This window comes from Lithohypha guttulata (assembly GCF_036872675.1).
Source record: "Lithohypha guttulata strain CCFEE 5908 chromosome Unknown scaffold_4, whole genome shotgun sequence".
Lineage (NCBI taxonomy): Eukaryota > Fungi > Ascomycota > Eurotiomycetes > Chaetothyriales > Trichomeriaceae > Lithohypha > Lithohypha guttulata.
The window spans coordinates 2,572,613-2,592,568 of record NW_027042753.1 but is presented as its reverse complement, the minus strand read 5'-3'; the positions used below and the strand labels follow the sequence as shown (position 1 = coordinate 2,592,568).

The window sequence follows — 19,956 nt, the reverse complement described above, 5'->3', positions numbered from 1 at the left end:
GTTACTCCTAAATGCCTATAGTGTGTCGAAGTTCAGGCTGCGGTCCATGTTGTAGTGAAAAATGTATTGCTGTGATTCGATCATATTGTGTCGAGGTGCAAGTACAAGAACATTGAGGTCGAGGTGAAAGTCTAAAAGCTGGTCCAGATTTAGCGCGGTCAATTTACTCCGTAGTGCACGATATTCCGATGCCGCTCCGGGGGCCAGAATCCGCTAATTAGGAGCCATCTGACTTAAGCTCTGCCTTGTCCCGAAACGTGGTGCCTCTTTCGTTGTGCCTAGCGGGTTGTATGGCGAGCCGCCTGCTCCAGCAGATTCAGTACAGCAACCATGAATCAGTAGAGTATGTCCATTGATCTGCATCGTTCAGCGACCCTCTCCTCTCGATATTGATACATGGGTCTGAGTATACCAGCAAGCATGCGACGAAAAGGTGTTCTGGCAGCAGCAGCTTTTCTGTCGTCGGCGCTGTTCCTACTTGGACTTTGGCATACCTCAACCACTCCATGGACATCTCAGCGTGTCAACACCGAGGCCATTGGCAGCCCATGGATCGAAAAAGGTGCCAAGGCAGGGGACAAGGCAATCGTGGTTGCCAAAATGAAGAACGAAAACGTAGACTGGGTTCTTGACAGTCTTCCAGAGTGAGCAACCATTAGGTCTGCTTCCATCTGTCAATACTAACCTCGTGTACAGATGGCAACATGCTATCTACCACATGGACGAACCCGACTACGTCTTGCATGTTCCTGAAAACAAAGGACGCGAAGCCCAAGCCTATTTGACCTTCCTGATCGACCACTACCATAATCTTCCGGAGATCACTGTCTTCCTTCATCCCCATCTCAAAGGTTGGCCCGAAGCATGGCACACCGATGCTGCTGACTACAACAACGTAAACTCAGTCAACGGGTTGCGTCTCGAATACGTACGGGAGCACGGGTATGCCAATATGCGATGTATCCACGATCCGGGTTGTCCTGCTGAGATTCAGCCCTTTCGAGAGGATCCTTCCCGTACTGCCGAAATCGCTTTTAAGGATGCCTGGATGTATTTCTTTCAAACCAACCTATCGAGTGTCCCGGAAAAGGTGGGCACCCCATGCTGCTCTCAGTTCGCAGTTTCAAGAGACCAAGTGCTGAAGCGTCCACTGAGTGACTATCTACGATACCGAAGGTGGTTGCTAGAGACGACCCTGACTAGCGACGTTTCAGGAAGAGTCATGGAGTATATGTGGCACATCATGTTTGGCAAGGATCCTATCTGGTGTCCAAGCTTGCACACTTGCTGGTGTGAGCAATTCGGCCGCTGTTAGTCACATCGTGCCTTCTCAGAAAGCATTACAGAGAATATTCTCCTTTTTGCCGATCTGCCAATGTGCGTGGCCTGATACCGCAAGAGCTGAGCAGGGTCGATTTGAAGCTAGTACCCAAGCCAGCTGATAGATCCACCAGCGGGAAGCACGATATAGCAGGTCAAACGGGAGACACAGCAGTACGCCGTTGCAGCAAGGTCACCTGTGTCACGACCTTCATGTCCTTCCAAGCCACGCTAAGAGCATCTTCGTGGCATGGTGACTAGGGCTGAAAGCTCCTGCTTCCAGCACTTGCGTCTCGATCATACTTCTGCCCAGCGGCGTTGGGACCTCAGCAAGCTTGAACATTTGACAGTCATTACCATTTCAGCATCACTCTGACGATTACGACCTGCAAACGTATAGCTATCCTCAACAGACTTACAAAAAGACAAACTTTCTGAAAGGCAAGCGCTACCCATTGCTTGATCCTGGATCAACCACACATGACGAGTACTAAAGATGAGAACGGTCCGCTTCGCCTAACAGCACTCGCGTGGATCAGTGACCTAGAAGTACCTGCGATGTGGGGACTACAGAAACTTTTAAGTTGAAGTCCAGAGAGTTCGTGCCGCAAGATTCGAGGAAGCAGTCGCCGATCTTGATCAGTCATGCGAACCAGCTATCTGTACTGGCAAGCGTATTCCAAGATTACCCTCTTCGCTCCTGCATATGACCGCATTCATCCTGGATACATGTGGTGGAGTCAGATCGAGCTCGTCAATGCTTGAATGCTCGGACGACTTTACAAGGGTCGTGATGGCCTCTTACGGGCGAACGGTGCTGTTTCTAAGGCTTATTTTGACGTGTCCATCGCACGAGTTTATGATACATTGGACGCAGCAGACAGTCAGCGGTTGGATACAACGCCACAATGCCACGAACAGCAAAGGTGACGACAAACGTTAGTAGCAATTCCAGTATCGTCGCATGCCTTTGTGAGTTTGTCCAAGACCTAATCCAGACTGAAATATCTGAAGAATTGCTCTCATCAAAACAAATACTGTTCTTCTTATTTGTGACCCTGGATCTTGAAGACGCGCCGAAATTACTGTCACTCAAATGGCCTTTGAGAAGACACGTGCTGCCATCTACGCACAAGAACGTCGAGACAATGAAATACAAGCTCGAGAAGAGTTGCAAACTCGTCTTGTGCCTTCACCTCTAACAGATATCGTGGAGGCGCGAGGCGACTTCAACCTCACCACGAAGATACTCGGCGTTGCCCTTTTGCAGATTGACCCTTCTGCGCACCTTCCACAGCATGTGCTTCCTCCCGAGTATAGCACTAGGTCAAGAGAATATAACCAGCTTCGACGGCTGAATGAGAACGATGTACGGCGCGCAATTAAGCACAAAATTCCGGCGCACATCCTTCAGGAAGACTTTATGCAGCAGAGCAATTTTAATCAGACTACGAAGGTTATCGTCGCCATTGCTAAATATCTCGATGAGCTCAAGGCCATAGAGAATACATTGATGAAGGAGGAACAAAGTCCAGCATGCGACGACTCGACACACAATGGTGAAAGCGCTATCAAGGCAGGTTGCATAGTTTTGCAAGTCACTATGACCTTCACTAACATGGCTGAATCTAGCTCGAAGGTACGTTGCCTGTTATTAGACCTCCTATGTTTCAGCGCTCCAGTGAGACGAGTTTCTTTCAGTCGTCACCAGATCGAGTTCCTATTATACTCCACAAACGGACCCGGGACGAATTCGAATCTGCACAAGTTACCCATTTTGATCGTCTGCTCAACCTGGATCTCAAGCCACCGCCACTCAAAGCGTTCACCGAACCTATAAGCATGCCTGCTTCAACTCCAGGCGCAGTAGAAGTCAAAAACAACGACGCACAACGCCCCTGGTTAGAGCAGCACGATAAAGCTGAGTGGGAAGATCAACGAACTGACCTTCATCCGATCTCTGAGATCCGTCTACTTGAGCAAGCTGCGAAACGTCTTATCGCAAAGGCGAAAGAGATGCTTGAACCCGTTCCGGACGACGTGGAATATGACAACGAGACGGCGCAGCCGCGGACGATAATGAGGAAAGGCTACCTGGCAAGGAGGGCGGACCTGTCCCCGGAACAAATGGAGGACCTTGCTTGGATCCATGATCTGCTTGTGGATGCTTGTGCTGTTGTCGAAGGTACTGGCGAAAGCAGAAAGATAGTGAGGAAGTGGGAGCGAAGTAGGAGGGATTGGGGCAAGTTTGAGCTGCTGCAGGATGAGCTGTCGTCGAAATCGTGAGCTGACGTCCATGGCTGCTGTACTACTGGCGTGTTAGCTAGTGGTATTGTGACCTGATCAGGAGTGAGCTCGCTTAGACAGTGGTTGACTGGTGCACTTTTCACAACTCTAAAGTGCTGGTGCTTGAGGAGCTTATTCATCACGTCATCATGAGCTTGCAGATAACAATCATTTCCTTTCCTTCGTGATTATCTTCTACCTTGCAGGACCCTCGTTCCATGCTTCCGTATTACCTCTTCCATAGTACTTCTCACTTGTGCACAGCCGTCAAGACCTATGTGCAACATGATGTCTAGCGGATTGTTCGTCTCACTCATCTGTACTCTAGTTTCCAACATCAAAACACTAATCTTGTCCTCTGATTCGGCCTCACCTCGCACTGTTGCCAAGTTGAGAAATGGCAGTTCTTGTTCTTCCGCATTGTTCAAGTCCAGTAAAGGCTCAGGCCGTAATAAACTGTTGTCAGTAGGTATTATTGTTCCACTCGAGATTGCTGCGAGTATACTTGGCATAGGCACACCAGCATCTACTAGAGCGATACTGGCTGCATTAAGACACGCTGCTAGGAGACCACCATCCAACGACAAGACTGTGAGCGAGATCAGAATGCTAGATCGTGGATATAGATGCGTGAAAAGATGGCTCTGAAATGCTTGGGATATGGTCGTTTGTATCTCCTGTGTTCGCTTGTCCGTACGACCTGCTCGGCGGCGGTCGAGCTGAGCGAAAGGTGCGATGTTGATTTCTGTTTCGACAAGAGCGTTGTTGCGGTCACCTTGACCACGTCTATCGGGCTTAGTGGGCACTCAATCTGCATTTGATACAATATATCGACTCACCCTTCTCGAGGTCCAGTAATTGTGCATACTACTGAAGTATTGCCCATGGTCACGAGGCTACTCCCATCTGAAGACGGCTGTGTAGATATGGAGGCTGAAAGTTTGCGCAATTCGTTCCATCGTCGACCATCTTGGCGAAGTAGTGTTGATGCATATGTCGAACTCGTATCGAGAGGCATTGTGATGGTTCTCTTTCCGATTATTGACTGCGAGATCACCGTGAAGCTTGGCCCGAGCTCAACTATACTCCCGATGCAGGCTGAGTTCCGTGTGGGGGTTCTGTATAAAGGTGTCGCAAAGTGACAAGGTTGGCATACACGTTTTCGTTGGTAGCTCCTTCTATATGCATGCACTTTACTTTCGCGCCGCGTGACGTCGTACCTGTCATTTCCAGTCGCGTACTTTCACTTTGCTGCTTCCTTCGAGAAACGTTTAATTACACCTCTCGGAGCACCACAGATATGTCTTCAACCGAAGAGCTGGACGACCTGGATACAAGCAGGAAGCAGATCAAACCATCCTCCAGACGAAACACAGGATTCAACTCTTCATCCTCTTTCTCTTTTAGCGATGCTACTAATCTTGAGCCGTACGGTGATCAGGATCGCCCCCGTAAGAAAGTCAAGCGCATCTCTGAAGGAGCAACAAGGGTACAGTGGTCCGAAGACGAAGAAGAAAATCCCGGTACAGTAGCCTACAACAACTTCAAAGCGAAGCCTAGCGTGACACGAAAAAAAGCTCTTGCTGCTACCAAGAAGGCCAAGGCAATCGAGGCCGAGAACGATCCAAAGTCCAGGAAGAAGGATGAAGGAACCACTGGTGTAGGCAAACAGGCTTCAAAGAAGAGAAGTTCGAAGGGACGTCCAGAGGCTACATATGGCGTCGTTCCTTCTGAAGAGGAAGGCCTAGACCATACCATGCCTGACTATATTCAGGAGCGACGCAAACACTTCGATGAGAGAGCCGAGAGGCTAAAGGAATCAGGTCTACAGCTTCCACCCAGCTATGCCGATATATACTTCTCCGATGATGAACGCATCAAAATATTGAAAGAGAGACCGGACCTGCCGAAAATCACGCCACCAGCACCATACAAGGACATCGAGCTCCCATATTCCCTAGGTATCGTACCTGCTCCAATCGCGCAATACTTGAGAGACTACCAGGTCAAGGGTGCTGCCTTTCTTCATGAACTATTTGTTTACCAGAAAGGAGGAATCTTGGGGGATGATATGGGTCTTGGCAAGACCATCCAAGTCATAGCCTTTCTAACTGCAGCCTATGGCAAGAGTGGTGATGAGCGAGACAAGAAAAGAATGCGGAAGATGCACAGGAGGCATCTGTGGTATCCTAGAACTCTCATAATTTGTCCTGGTTCGTTAATGGCAAACTGGCAAGATGAGCTCAATCGCTGGGGATGGTGGGAGTCAGAACTATTTCACGGTGATAAAGCTAGACGCGAAGTCGTGCTACAGCAAGCGAAAGCTGGCATGCTTGAGATCATGATCACCACCTACACCACATATCGCCTATACCATGAACAAATCAACACAGTGCCATGGGATTGTGTTATTGCGGACGAGTGCCATACCGTCAAGGAAAGACGAGCCACAGTCACCAAAGCTATGAATGAGGTCAACTCACTCTGTCGCATTGGATTGACTGGAACAGCCATCCAGAACAAATATGAAGAATTGTGGACCATACTGAACTGGTCCTCTCCTGGCAGATTTGGTCCCGTTTCACAGTGGAAACACACTATTAGTGAGCCTCTCAAATTGGGCCAAAGCCATAGTGCCACAATATATGAGCTTGCACGTTCACGAAAGGTAGCTAAGCAGCTGGTCAATAACCTCTTACCTCAATTCTTCTTACGGAGGATGAAGACACTCATCAAAGATCAATTACCTAAAAAGACAGACCGTGTCGTATTCTGCCCGTTGACGTCTATACAGGCCGAAGCCTACCAGAATTTTCTCGACAGTGGTTACGTGCAAACCATTAAGGACAGCAGCGAAATGTGTGATTGCAACAGTGGAAAGAAGGCAGGATGGTGCTGCCATGGCGCACTCGAAAATGGCGACAAATGGCAAGAATGGGTGTTCCCATGTATAGCCTACCTTCAACGTCTCTCGAATCATCTTGCACTCCTGATTCCCTCAAGCACAGATGAGAAGAAAAAGCAATCCAAGGATACAGAACTGTTACAGACCGCCATGCCTGACCAGTGGGAAGAACTTGTCGCGACACGAGACAATATACTCAACTACAGCAATCCCGAGTTCTGTGGGAAATGGCGTGTCTTGAAGAAACTTCTCAAATTTTGGCACGAACAGGGCGACAATAAGGTGCTAGTGTTCAGTCATAGCGTTCGCTTGTTGAAAATGTTGCAGGCTCTGTTCATACACACTGACTACAATGTTTCCTACTTGGACGGAAGCATGAGTTACGAAGATCGATATGCAGCAGTGAAGGACTTCAACACGGATTCTACTCAGTTCGTTTTCTTAATCAGTACCAGGGCGGGCGGTGTTGGCCTTAATATTACAAGCGCGAACAAGGTTGTAGTTGTTGACCCGAACTGGAATCCGAGCTACGATCTTCAAGCACAAGATCGTGCCTACAGGATTGGTCAGACTAGAGATGTCGAAGTCTTCAGACTTGTGAGTCAAGGAACGCTTGAAGAGATCGTATATGCACGACAGGTCTACAAGCAACAAATGTCCAATGTCGGGCTAGCTGCCACCTCGGAACGTCGTTACTTTACCGGAGTTCAAGACCGACCAAGTCAGAAGGGTGAGATCTTTGGCCTGCATAATCTTTTTGCTTTTCAAGACGAGAACGTCGTCTTGAGGGACATTGTTCACCGAACAAACGTTGCCGAATCCAAAGCTGATCTTCAAATCGCTGATCTTGACATCGAGCACGAAGACGCAAGCGAACCGAGCGATGAGGATAGTAGTGGCGATGATGCGCTAGCTTCAGGAAAGAAATCTAATTCACAAATCAGTGGCAAAGGTAAAGAAGATGCTGCGATGAGCCAACTCGCTGCCGAGATTGTTGGTGAAGTGAATAGCCGGTCACGAAATGGAGCGCCTAATACGGCCAGCTCCTTCACCACGACAACTCCACGTCACGATCCGGTTCAAGCTATCCTAAAGTCAGCAGGCGTCAGCTATACTCATGAAAATAGTGAGGTAATTGGCTCGAGTCGAGTGGAAGCAGCACTCTCTAAGCGAGCAGCTGAAGCTTCTGGTACTCAGCAAGAGTCTCAAGTCTTCAAGAACATTTCACAGAACCATAGTGGCGAGCTTGGTGAATATCTGACCACAAAAGGTGAGATTCGCTATCGCTATCGCCCACCAGAGGACGTACAAAGGAGACAATTCTGCGCTATGGCGCAATGGGCGGGATACGGGACTGACGAGGCTGCAGTCATTGAGTTCGCTTTGGTTGTTGAGAGCTGGACTCAGGCTGAAAGAAGAGCGTTTCTCGATAAATGGTATAGGTGGAGGCGAGAGTGCTTGATCAATGACGTGAAAGGATTGTACGTAAAGAAGGATCCTGATGTGAAGTCAGAATTCAAGAACGATCCGGATATGAAAGTTGAGCACACCCAGGACGAAGACGCCAAGACTGAGTGCAAGGTTGAAGATATCAAGATCAAATCTGAGAATGGTATTGGCGATCCTGTCAAAACAAATGCTGGCGCAGATGTTGTGACAATTGACTCTGATGATGATGAGTTATGAATGACGAACTATAAGTGAATGACGAGATGGGATACGAAAAATCATGCGAAGAAGAACGGAAATATTGAAGGCAAGTAATAGAGGCCGTATGGGCTTCGCATCTGGCATCATGAGCGTGTTCACGTAACATATAGATTAGGACAGCACGTTCCATTGATAATACAGTCAATTGGTACTAGCAATAGACTCGCTAAGTCACGCCGAGATACAACCTTACATCTTTTTCGAGACGTGTGGTCTACGCAATGATACCTGATTCGAAATAGCTCAATTGATAACTACTCCCTCATTTCAGACGACAAGAACACTGGTGTCCGTCACACTGTCCCCTTCTCAACAGATCATACCTGCACCTTCCGTACAATCATACAGGACTCTCCATCCTCTTTCCGAGTGTTAGTAATTGTCACTGAACCAGCCGACTCACTAACTACCTCTCACTTCCTCCAGAGAACAGGCGTCAGTGATGCAACCGTTACCCGCTACTTAATATATCACAAAAGTCATACGGCAGAGTTCCTCTGTGAACGAACAGCCTCGTCAGAGAGTAGCTGCAGGTGAGCAAACACAGTAGCCAGGTCACGTATGAGCCGCAATGTTGAATCGTGGCATTTATTGAGCTGATAGGCGAACATTTCAGGGTCTAGCGGGCTGGTTGCTGTGTCTGTACGATGAGTCTCACGATCTTCGGAGTCGAGGGACGTGCTTCGGTGGAGAGTCGGAGATGGTTCGTGTGGGTGAGAACAACAGGAGTATCTTGGTGGTGGAGGGATTGAGGACGATGAGCTGGGTGTTGAAGAGATTCTTGCTGAGCTGGGTATTGGATGTTGAAGAGAGTATGGTGAGTCAGGCGGAGAAACGTACCTGTCACGGAGGCTTGGCGGTCTAAGGGATGCGCCGGCTATAGACTCATCTGTGCTAATCGTCTGTCGAGAGTACTCTGAGCTTTTAAGCGAGGCTGGATCGTATTGTCCATGGTGCGTCGAGCTATTTGAGGCACCCTCGTTCTCGTCCCTATCCTCGTCCTCCACCAATGTCGACCCACTCAAGGCTGATGTGAACAAAAAATTGTTGTTGTAGAAATCTGTTCGTCGTGCATTATGGACACTCCATATGGAAGAGAAAGTGCTCGCGGAAACATTGCCGTTGTCTGGCCTGCCATGCTCGGTGCTGTTCAAATGTATCAGTCTTTGTAATTTCTTGAAAGGCTTCTTTAGCCGAGAAGAGAGTCGTCGGAACTTTGAAGAAGCAGAGCGCCTAAACTTGGTCAGTGGCTTTGACATCCTGTGGTCAGTAAATTGCAGCTGGTTCTCCGCTGAATTCTGTGGTTGTGTATTGCAATGAGTGGTAAGAAGTCTATGCTTTGGATTGAATAGGGAAGCTGATGAATTCAAGGTACTGTTGGGATGGAAGGATGCTGTTAATATACTTTGGCAAGTCTCGCTTCGACAGACATTTAGTCGCCTGGATTGAGACATACCAAGTCAAGTTTCATCGGTCTCGGTGGAAGCTCTTTGTTGCGAAGAGATATTGGTGGAACCAAGACGAAGATTGGGTGTGACCTCTTCGTCGTGTCATGAGTTTGTGACTGATCCCTGGCCATGACCGGTGGAATTGTCTTCCAAATTCTAGACGACGTCCTTGAAAGCGTGTAGGATTAGGGCCTCGAAAGCCGTGGTGGGCAATATGTTGCTGCCAGGTGAGGCTACAACATGCTCAACAAAGTCAGTGGTAAAAGTCAGGGCAGAAGAAGAAAAGAACACATCTAGCATGATGTCCAGTCAACCCAACACAGATGCATCGTAGAGTGTGTTTTGCGAGAGAGTCGTGAAGCCTGTTCACCGACGCTCGTGCAAGTCACAAAGTTTGGCTCTTCCGAGAACCCACGAAAATCGTTGAGCGGGAAACACTTCAACAATCTGGACACTTCGTTATAGCTCATCCATCGTGCGATCAGAGGCACAGTCTGCGTCTGGCAGGCACAATCACGAAATCTTTCCATCTTGTGGCATACAGTAACAATGCACTGTTGAAACGAAGTGGAATAAATAAACGTTCTCCTCGCATTGAAATCACCTGACTCTGCAGCTACCACACAGTCGTAGAACCAACCTTTTGGTATCACCTGACCATTCGAATACATGCAGGACTTGAGATGGGATCTGACTTACTTAAAGTTATGCCGGTTGATGGTCCAAGCATTCCTGAATGCTCCTTGAAATATGTCGATGTAGGTTGATTGAAAATTATACAACCCTTTTGTCTGCGAGCTGAACAAACTAGATTGCAGTAACAGCAACAGCGAAGGATTTTGCTGGGATCTACAGAGGAAAGCAATACCATGTCCCTGACTTTGACGCGGTGCTAGACCGGGCTATTGCTGCTGGAGTCGAGAAAGTTGTCCTTACCGGTATGTCGCTCTCTGATGTTCACTTCAACTTGGACATTGTAAAGTCACATCCTAGCCAATGCAGTATGACCGTTGGCGTACACCCGTATCATGCTGCAGAAGCAGAAGCAGAAGGTTATCTTGAAGACCTCTTCAAGCAGGTTCGCCAACTTTCTCATGACAATGTGATCTCTGCATTCGGTGAATTGGGACTTGACTACGATCATCTCGAGCACGCGAGCAAAGAAGTTCAGCTGCGAACATTTCGTCGACAGCTTGACATGTTCATTGAGCATGAGTTTGATCTGCCTCTTTTCTTGCACTGTAGAGCTGCATTTAATGATTTTGTTTCCACAATCGAGCCATACCTTTCGCAACTGCCTCGACGAGGTGTTGTGCATTCCTTCGTTGGCGATACTTCGCAGATGCAGAAACTTGTTGAAATGGGATTTGATATTAGTGTCAACGGCTTCAGCTTCCGCGATCCTGAAGCGCTGGAGATGGTCAGAAACATCTCTTTACAGAAACTTCAGATCGAAACTGACGCTCCTTGGGGTGTGATACCTCCAAGCTCTGAGGTTGCGACACGGTATCTGAAGAATGCTAAGCCACTTCCACCAAGCAAGAAGAAGGACAAGTTTGAGTTGGGGATGATGGTGAAAGACAGGAACGAAAGTTGCACGATTGAAAGGGTAGCAATGGTTGTTGCTGGATTGAAGGGTATTACCCTGCAAGAAGTTGCTGACGCAGCTTGGAAGAACAGTGCTGCTATGTTCAAACCACAGGCAGATATCTGAGTGGACAGCAACAATTTGCAGATACCCAAAATTATAGGATTGCGAGACACTTGCCGCTCTTCAACCACAATGCACTGGCAGGGCTCGGCTCTGATCGTGCCTGACAAACCTTGAGTTAGTATTAGTTGTTTGAAGAAGAAACGAAGCCGAATGCTGAGGTAGACGATGTATCGTGTAATTAGGAAGAAGAACACACATAATCACTCTCCGTGAATATGTACGTGGAAACTGTCCACCCCAAATTCCTGTCATGATATATCCATCTCACCACCGTTTGACTGCTCTGATGGTCCGTGTGCCATGTTTACATGACCCGTATGCTCTGCAAATCTTGGCCGATGCTCTTGACTCAACACTTCCATAAAGACCTCCTCGTAGGCTGAATCGTCATCAATCTCGAAATTATCATCCTGCTGATCGATTCTCTCTGCAAACATCTGGTCGTTTTCTCCCCGCAGCTGCTGTCCCCTGTCAAAGTACGCATGGACTAGTTCTTCCACCTCTTGGTCTTCGTCGACTGGACTCAACTCCGCATCCTCAAGATCATCTATTTGCTCAATGTCCATCTTCTCGACAATATCAGAGAGTGGTCCGTCTTGTTGTTGTGCTTCCCTTCTCAATCTAGCCTCTCTTTCTCGTCTTTCACGCCAGTAATCGGCCTTCTCGAAGCTCTCGATACCCCTGCTGTCCCGCTCGTCTCTGCGTGTACGTCGCAAGCGGTCTAGAAAGCCAGACGTGCGTGATGTTCGACCTGCGGAGATTCTGTTTGTGATTTGCGTGGAGGCTGCGGCGTCGCGAGCACGCTGCTGAAACTGGAACGGTGTACGCGTCGCGTTACTCGTGGTTTGTTCAAAGGTGAATGCGTTCGTAAAATCTTCAGCCCGAGGAAACAAAGTTGCTGTGCTATTGATTGTGGACGTGCTGCTTAGGAAAGGATCGTGAGGCTGAACCACCTCAACTGTCTGGTCGTGCTGTAGCACTTCGATCTCCCTGTTCTCTGTATCGCCTACCAACGCATACTTCGATGGGCCATGTTTCTCTCTCATATGATTGTGTCTGGGACCAAAGTTACCACTACTGGCAGTCGTCTTCAATGGACTTGGGCTCTTCGGCTGGTACGAAGACCAAGAGGCGAAAACGTTGGTGCGATGTGCTTGTGGTGTGTAGAATGGCGTTTGGCTCTGGCAAGAAGTCGCTTGAGGTGGACTCGAGTAAAACAGATAGGAGGACATCCTCAGCCCTGATACCGTCTGATCAAACTGAATCAGATCGGTCGGGTGCAAAGGTCGAGGATGAGAATGGCTCTCTGGCGACTGTGGTTGTGCACGTCTGATAGTATCGTAAGGAAGTGTAGATAACAGCAGGCTCTATTCGTTCTCGGTAGTCTTGCAGGTGCTCCCCATCACCATGAACTATTCCTGGCGATGATATACATGACGGAGCGAGCTTTGCACAAAACCTCACCACGCGAAGTGTAAAAACGCGTTGAAGCGCGTTTTCGCTCCTCACTACGTCATCGTCCTTGATCATGCCAAGACTTTCCGGCACGAGCACGCGCCCACCACGAAGAAAAACCAACCGCTTTTGGTGAACGCCTGTACCCCCCAATGCATGCAGACGCCTTTTTCAATATCCAGACGTCAAGGTACTATACCATTGTGACGGCACAAATCATCATGGTCGAAAAGAATGCCAGTAGTAATCACCAGAACGTGGTAAGAAAAGACCCTCCAGAGAAGAGAAAGAGACTGCTGCTTTGAGGTGTCTGCAGGTAGACGTATGATTAATGTACTCTCCATATAGCTATGAACGTGGTTCTACACTTATCCGATACTACTTCCCCAAACCATTCGATCTGGTAGCTCACCTCATCGCTGAATGCCGCGAGCTAATATACAACTCGAAGCTCTGCTGTTCTGTGATGTTTGTTCGCTCGCCTGCTATGCCCAAGAATACTCATGTTCCTCGTTACTGTGAAAGGATGACTTTTGTGATGCTGCATGTTGTTCAGAATGATGACTAGAAATTGGATGCCGTGTTGACTGGCCCTGGGTTGTGGTATTGGTTCAAAGTGGTCTGGAAGGGTGTTTGAGACTCAGTCGAATTGCTCGTCTTCTCGGCATTGGCATTAGGGTCGTAGAGATCATCGTCGTGCAGATTTCTCTTCTTGCCCCATATTCTCCAGGCTGTATAAGCCAGAGCACCAATGAGTAGAGCACCACCGATGCCTCCGACGACACCTCCAATAATCGCTTTCGACTTCGAGCTGAGGCCTCCTGAGCCGCCGCCACTGTTGTTTGAACCTGCCAAAGCTGTGGGCGATACTTGCGTGCTTGTTGCCACCTGAACCAGAGTGCTGGTAGTTCTAGTGCCCGTTACCGTGCTTCCTCCCTGTACAGATGTGAATGTTTCAACGACCTGAGATGCAGAACTTGTTGTAAAAAAGGAATACGAATACGTCAGCGAGGTGGTGGCAGTGCTAGACACGGTTTCCGCTACGCGTGTGGTCGAGCCCTGCGCATTGGTAGTGGCGCGTGTGCTAGTAATCACTACAACGGCTGTGGTGGGTACAACACTTGCTGTAGCTGTGACAGTTTCTGATGTGAGTGTTGGGACGCCTTCGGAGGTGACGCTCGAGGTCAGAACCAGTGTTGTTGTTGACTGGCCAGCCTCCTCACTCACTACACTCGTCGTTGGGCTTGCCACGACCGACGATGTGGTAGGAGCGGCAGACGATCCGCCTGTTGATAAACTGACTTGTCTCTTTTGTTCTCTCGCAAGCGCCGCATCAACGTCCAGCGCAGGCACGGCCGGCGCTGAGATCAACGCGAAGAGGAAGAAGGTAGAAATGGACCACCTGTGCATTTTGCAGAATGTTTAATCTCGTATACGTGGGGAAAGTGGATGGTCTGTGTGCTGGCAAATTGTTGAGAAATCAATCGAGAAGTTCTAGAAAAGATCGATCGAAGCAAGTGAAATGATGAGCGAGAGTCGGCCAAACAGAATGCTGACAAACAAGGAAATAATGGTATACAAACAGGAATTCTGAAGGTGTAACAAGGTTGTCAGCTGTAAAGAAATCGATGAATATGAACATGGATGGCCAGAGAAAGTCGTCGCGCTGAACTGCCATAAAGGCGTTACAAAGTCTAAACCGGCAATGCTGCACAGGGGTCCGCAGGGTAGAAAGTCTCTCGGACTTTGGTGTGCTTGGGTCCCATAATGGGCCAACAAAAGCTTTTCTCTGCCGATTCGGTGGTTCTCTGCTCTTCCGGCTGTAACATTCGTTGCTCCCTTTCAGCTTCTTATCGCTCTGAAACACACAAGACTGGTCTTTACAAAGCGAAGATGCGCGATACTTCCGTACAACTTGGACTGTACTGCCTTGCAAAGCCCAAGTCAAACCATGACCAATTGCTGATTATTGCGTTCGTTGTGATGACATGCCCGAACGAAGTCTATGATTTTTGCATAATTGAGGCTGTGAAGTTCCGAGCCGCTACCTATTGCGGCAACCGTTACAGCATATGCAACACATGCGAGTACCACCATTCCCTTTCATGTGCTTATGACGTGCATTGTCTCATCATAGTGTCGCCAATTATACAGCAACATCTCGTGATGCTGACATGCATGGTAACCTCCGAATACGAGTGTGTCAAGCACACCACCTGAAGCCCTGGGTTTGAGGCGTTCGAGAATACATCTTCTAGCACATTATATCTATCCAAAATCTAGAACAATAACCCCACCTCGATTTCTGTGGTGTTTGTGACAATAATGACAACGTTTAATTCTATCGATCCTCACGTCTCCACGATCACGTTCTGACCCTTTCTCTCGACCTCGATCTGGTTGTTCGTAGATCTCCTTTGAATGACATCGACGTCCTCTGAGAGATCACTGCTCTCTTTTATGATCACGTTGCCTGGTTTGGTTGCACTTAATTTGTCTGCTAGGTGGATCCGGGGGAAAATCGTGGAGAGATGTGGAAGGACTTTAGACGTATTGGTCGTTGATGTTGAATGTGAATGTATGTACTCCGCCCAAGATTGCACTTCGTGCAGCTTTCTACCTTCCAGGCCAGCGAATCCGGGAAACCTCAGAGAATTGTTGTTGGTCTCAGTTTTTGGATTCTCTATCATGCCATGCTTGACTTGAAACTGCACTGCAGTACCGTCGTAATTCGATGCATATTGAAACGAGGGTGTTTGGCAAAATCGCCAGCTGTCTGTCATCATCTCATCCATGTCTGAACGAATATCCTCCAAAAGGTCTTGCCTACCCTGCTTCTTCCCAACATCAACGACAGTTGGACATTGGTCGTGGTAAAATTTTCGAAAGGCGTTTGCAACCAAGTCTTCCACCCCGCAAGACAACCTTCGTCGATCATCGTCTTTGCTGAGCTTAAATAAATTGTGCACAGGGCTTGGAACGCTCGCGACACCTTTGGCGACAAGAAATGGCTTAGCTGGCGAGGAAAGTAGTATCGAGAAAGTGCTGGGCCCGGTCTGAGTGTGGTCAATAGAGCGTGCAATATTCGGCGAGCTGAGCAGGAGTGTTCCATGGTGCAGTGCTCGTCCTCGCGTTAATTTGAATGCACTTCCGCTTGCCTTGAACTCTTTCTGTTGATTAGTACTATTTTTGGGAACCATCACGATGTCATGCCTCTCGTTGACTCGAACATTGTGATAAAGGGCTGCTTCTCTCAAGTAAGGCCCGTTGTTCTTGTACTGCTCCAACGCATCAACCACTAACTGAGCGTGCTTGTTCCTCGAAAATGATGCATCGTTGGGCACAATGAACGAGAAGTTGAGATTGCCCTCGTCGTGAATGACTGTACCACCACCACTTCTTCTGCGCACTAAATCAAGAGGTATGTTTGGGTCTCCTGCAGCCTGGCTGGGCTGCTGGTTGAAAGCCCACTGCCACTCGTCAACGTTGAACTTGAGCCCTTCTTGTATCTTCTGTATATTGCATTCTAGCCACGGATTCTGGTTTCGCCCTATTACCACACACGGTCGGTTTGTATACGTAAACAAGATACGTGAATTGGGGTCAGAGTGCTTCAACAAGTGGTTCTCGACCGCAAGGTTGTAGTAGGGGTCATTTGAATAGGATCGAAATATAGAGACCAAGTTCTTCGCCGTGTATTGTTTAACTTCGGGAAGAATACCGAAGTCCTGGTGCGCCCTTGACGAAGATGAACAGAATGGTCGTTTGTGTCGCAGGCTGCGCGTTATTGTAGTCGATAAATGCCATGGTCGGGTTGCAGGAAAACGACAAATGTGAGAATGCTGCCCTGCCACCGCCACAGTCAACAGCTTCCTGGAACCTACATTGTAAAACGGGGCTCTTGAAGCAGTGACAGTTGCTTCAAATAGCATCGATGGGCCTTTCGCATATTAGAGGTATGGCAGCTAGTATGGTCCGCAGTGGAAAGAGCGCCTGTGGTATACGGGGAACTCAAGAAAAAGAGGGAACTTTGCCGATGGTTAGGTTTCACAGGCAGGAGAGTGCAGACCTTCAAGGCTCTAATCTATCCTAGTGCAACCCCATTGACTGTTTACCACCACTCTCAATCCATGGCTTCTTCCTCCTGGACTCCAACCGCCTCTCTTCAGTACGAAGGCTGACGCCAACTCATACCACATGACTCGTATACACCCCTTTGCATCTCCTCCTTTCTAGCAATCTGGCCACGTTTGATCTCCTCCGATAACGATGAAGACCATAAAAACTGCTTCAAGATTGCTTGCTGATCCTGCTCTGTGTTTAGGTTCAGCTGTCTTGCCATATCTTCAAACTTGCTTTTGAACCATATTGCTTCAGAAGCAAGTGGATGTGTACGCTCTCCTAGCATACCAATATAGAGGAGCCAGAACAGGACTTTGTTTTTGTTGGATTTGATACTCTCGGAGGATGCATCTGTCTGATGATCTGCCTCGGTTTGCGCCTCACTGACCTTGTGTCGAAGTTCTGTTGTGAGTTTGAGGCCGAACCTGACTGGTTCAGGGCTCTCGAGCACCATTGCTGTCAACAATGCAATACCGCCACATATAGCATACCGCAGCTTTGGCCTAGCAAAAAGGTGCGGATAGATCTTGACGCTCAACTGTTGTTCACCTAACCGACTGATGCAGTCAAGTTTTCTGAGGGTACGCCATCGAAAGATTTGATCATCTGGGGATACGTTGTGGGAATTCATGTACTTATCTACACGAAACAATTCTCGCAAGTCTAAGAGGATGCTCTTTAGAACTCCATCAATGATAGCGTCCACACTAGAGCTATGGTCTCCAACGATGTTGGCCATTGCCAATCTTGCCTTCCACGGCTGGGTCAGGGATCCTGGACTCCACTCTTGAAGAGGAAACAGTGGTCTGGTTTCGTACTTCAATGCAAAGTAGCAATCTGCAGACAAAACGTTCGCTCGAGACCAAGGATCAAGCAATATCGTTCCGCCCTGCGAGCTGACAACATTGCGAAGCATTTTCAGATGTACCCGAGCTGTAGAAGTGTTGTCCAATGCCGTTTCTGCAGAGAACAGTCTCAAAATTGCTTTGATGGTTAGTGGTTCGAAGCTTGCCGACCGTTGATTAAGCCGTTCGCGCAGCTCAGACATGGCCTGTATCTGGAGGAAACAAGCTTGTGAGGCGAGCTCTGGATCATCTGTAGCCATTGCCATGAGAGTGGCATAGAAGCATAATGTAGCAGATGCATAGCACGAGTCGTTGTTCAGCGCAGTGATGTCTTCCCAAGTTCGGCATATTTCATACGACCACTTCGGTCTCCCCATCTCACTTGGCCAGCTCGTCGGTATCACGACTTTGTATGCATAAGAGAGGATTCTCGCGACAATGGGAGGGAGTTGAACGCCTTCGAGAGGCACAGGAGCGATGCTGACATGGTCGAAATGAGTATAGCTTGATGTGTTTGGAGTGCCGGGTTGCGGTAAGTCGACTTGCTGCAGGTTATAAGAGGTGGTAACACTTGATTTGCCGAGCATCAACTGTTCTGCGTTGTCGCTTTGCCAGGGCTCTAGGGAGTACGATGTTTTCAGCCCTTCTTCTGGTTTCTAAAAACCTGATGTCAGCGAATTACTTGAGTAAACTTGTGGGCTATGGTCAACACTCTGAGAGCATATACCTCTGAGGCACACTGCGGCACATCAGGCTGACTCGTGGTAATTTCCAGTCTTTTCGCCTGCTCTTGTCTTTTCCACCTCTCGTACCGGTTCACCACATGCCAGGAGACAGCAGCACAATGGTCCTTAGAACCAATATTACTCGCATCTTTATTTACAAAAGAATAGTCGCCTTTGAAAACGGCAGGATTCTTCGTAGCTGTTTTCTTCTTCCTGCTTGTCATAGTCGTACTTTGGCTTTGAGCTGCCTTGAAGCCAACGCACTTGCTTTAAGGCTCGCGTTTCGCTTTGCTTGATTGAGAAGATAGAGTTTGATTCACTTTGCCGCACAGTTGACAAGTCTGAATATCTGAAAACTGAATTGTCACAATGTGTGCAAATGACTTATGTAGTCTCAAGCATTTTTCGATTGCTGTTCGTTCGTAACTATTTCTAACAAACCGGCGGAGAGCAACTTTTCGAAGAAGTGCCTTTTGTTTCCAATGTTCAGAGAAAACTTAGCTAATGCTTGATGATCTACCTTGTGGCTCGCGCATCTCTGGCCTTCGTGGTTAGCGAATGAGAAGTTCTCCTGAGGGTTGAAACCCTGACAATCCATGGTCAAGCAGCTGAATAATTAGCTAAGATACATTGGACCATGACTGGCACAAAGGGAAACAATGCATAACTGTATTGTATAGCGTTGCAAGAAGACATTGAATGGTCCACTCATAGACGTATACATCTCACGTATGTGTCGAGAATGTAGATGCCCGAAGTTTTCGACCAGCAAGGTGGGATTCCGCGAATTTGAAAGAAGTGACAAAGGCATTAGTGAGACGTCGCAGGCGAGAAGTACATTTTGCGTGTTGTGTTGTGCAATCCATGGCAAGGCACACGTCGTTGTTGGTAAGCATGCAGAGAGAAAGAGACGTGAAGCAGGGATGTTATCTCCAGTTGTTGACGTCATGCTGCGCACCGTGTACTTTTCGAACACGAACTCTTCGTCTTGGACGGCGTCAAAGTCACTTACGCCAGTCTGTCGTATATCAAGGCCATATTCGATAGATTCTGCGAAACGCCCTGCACTTCGCAAGGTAATGTTTATGCAAGTACTCTACTGCCAAGTGTGACTGTGTTGAAAACCAATACCTGTATCTTGTTTACGTCTGTGGTCTTGTTGGCAGAAACAAACAATATGTATGCGCTGTATCGTGAAGAACCAGCGTCGCCACTTCGGCGAAGAACGTCCAGCTTTGGTTGTGGTCTAGTCCTAGAATTGGGGATTTGGCTGGCTGTAGTTGTGACATTCGCAGGGGCATCTGTTCCAGAATCGAAGCACGAGTTCGTGCTCAGAAGATCGATCTCGAGACACCTCTTGACAAGGACTGTCTCATCTCTGTCAGATGATCAGGCTGGAAATAGTGTTTCTCAACTAAGAGGGTTG

At 48.2% G+C, this 19,956-nt stretch overlaps 8 protein-coding genes across 8 annotated transcripts; 4 read left to right on the top strand and 4 right to left on the bottom strand.

Annotated features, from left to right (window-relative positions):
- Positions 1-420: 420 nt before the first annotated feature.
- Positions 421-1,315, top strand: LTR64_006099 (uncharacterized protein; the record flags this gene model as incomplete). Its single annotated transcript, XM_064900434.1, has 2 exons — positions 421-644; positions 697-1,315. 2 exons carry the CDS (start codon positions 421-423, stop codon positions 1,313-1,315), a joined length of 843 nt encoding a protein of 280 aa, XP_064753746.1.
- A 1,101-nt stretch (positions 1,316-2,416) lies between these two features.
- On the top strand, positions 2,417-3,606 carry LTR64_006098 (uncharacterized protein; the record flags this gene model as incomplete). The annotated part of the gene is made up of 2 exons (XM_064900433.1): positions 2,417-2,959; positions 2,995-3,606. 2 exons carry the CDS (start codon positions 2,417-2,419, stop codon positions 3,604-3,606), a joined length of 1,155 nt encoding a protein of 384 aa, XP_064753745.1.
- A 1,300-nt stretch (positions 3,607-4,906) lies between these two features.
- On the top strand, positions 4,907-8,197 carry LTR64_006097 (uncharacterized protein; the record flags this gene model as incomplete). Its single annotated transcript, XM_064900432.1, has 1 exon — positions 4,907-8,197. The coding sequence occupies one exon, from the start codon at positions 4,907-4,909 to the stop codon at positions 8,195-8,197; it is 3,291 nt and encodes a 1,096-aa protein (XP_064753744.1).
- A 2,179-nt stretch (positions 8,198-10,376) lies between these two features.
- LTR64_006096 (uncharacterized protein) lies at positions 10,377-11,383 on the top strand (the record flags this gene model as incomplete). The annotated part of the gene is made up of 2 exons (XM_064900431.1): positions 10,377-10,427; positions 10,481-11,383. 2 exons carry the CDS (start codon positions 10,377-10,379, stop codon positions 11,381-11,383), a joined length of 954 nt encoding a protein of 317 aa, XP_064753743.1.
- Positions 11,384-11,631: 248 nt separating this feature from the next.
- LTR64_006095 (uncharacterized protein) lies at positions 11,632-12,416 on the bottom strand (the record flags this gene model as incomplete). The annotated part of the gene is given in 2 exon segments (XM_064900430.1): positions 11,632-12,389; positions 12,404-12,416. 2 exon segments carry the CDS (start codon positions 12,414-12,416, stop codon positions 11,632-11,634), a joined length of 771 nt encoding a protein of 256 aa, XP_064753742.1.
- Positions 12,417-13,402: 986 nt separating this feature from the next.
- On the bottom strand, positions 13,403-14,248 carry LTR64_006094 (uncharacterized protein; the record flags this gene model as incomplete). Its single annotated transcript, XM_064900429.1, has 1 exon — positions 13,403-14,248. The coding sequence occupies one exon, from the start codon at positions 14,246-14,248 to the stop codon at positions 13,403-13,405; it is 846 nt and encodes a 281-aa protein (XP_064753741.1).
- Positions 14,249-15,189: 941 nt separating this feature from the next.
- LTR64_006093 (uncharacterized protein) lies at positions 15,190-16,645 on the bottom strand (the record flags this gene model as incomplete). Its single annotated transcript, XM_064900428.1, is given in 3 exon segments — positions 15,190-16,544; positions 16,560-16,576; positions 16,593-16,645. The coding sequence occupies 3 exon segments, from the start codon at positions 16,643-16,645 to the stop codon at positions 15,190-15,192; spliced, it is 1,425 nt and encodes a 474-aa protein (XP_064753740.1).
- Positions 16,646-17,003: 358 nt separating this feature from the next.
- On the bottom strand, positions 17,004-18,754 carry LTR64_006092 (uncharacterized protein; the record flags this gene model as incomplete). The annotated part of the gene is made up of 2 exons (XM_064900427.1): positions 17,004-18,461; positions 18,533-18,754. 2 exons carry the CDS (start codon positions 18,752-18,754, stop codon positions 17,004-17,006), a joined length of 1,680 nt encoding a protein of 559 aa, XP_064753739.1.
- Positions 18,755-19,956: the final 1,202 nt, after the last annotated feature.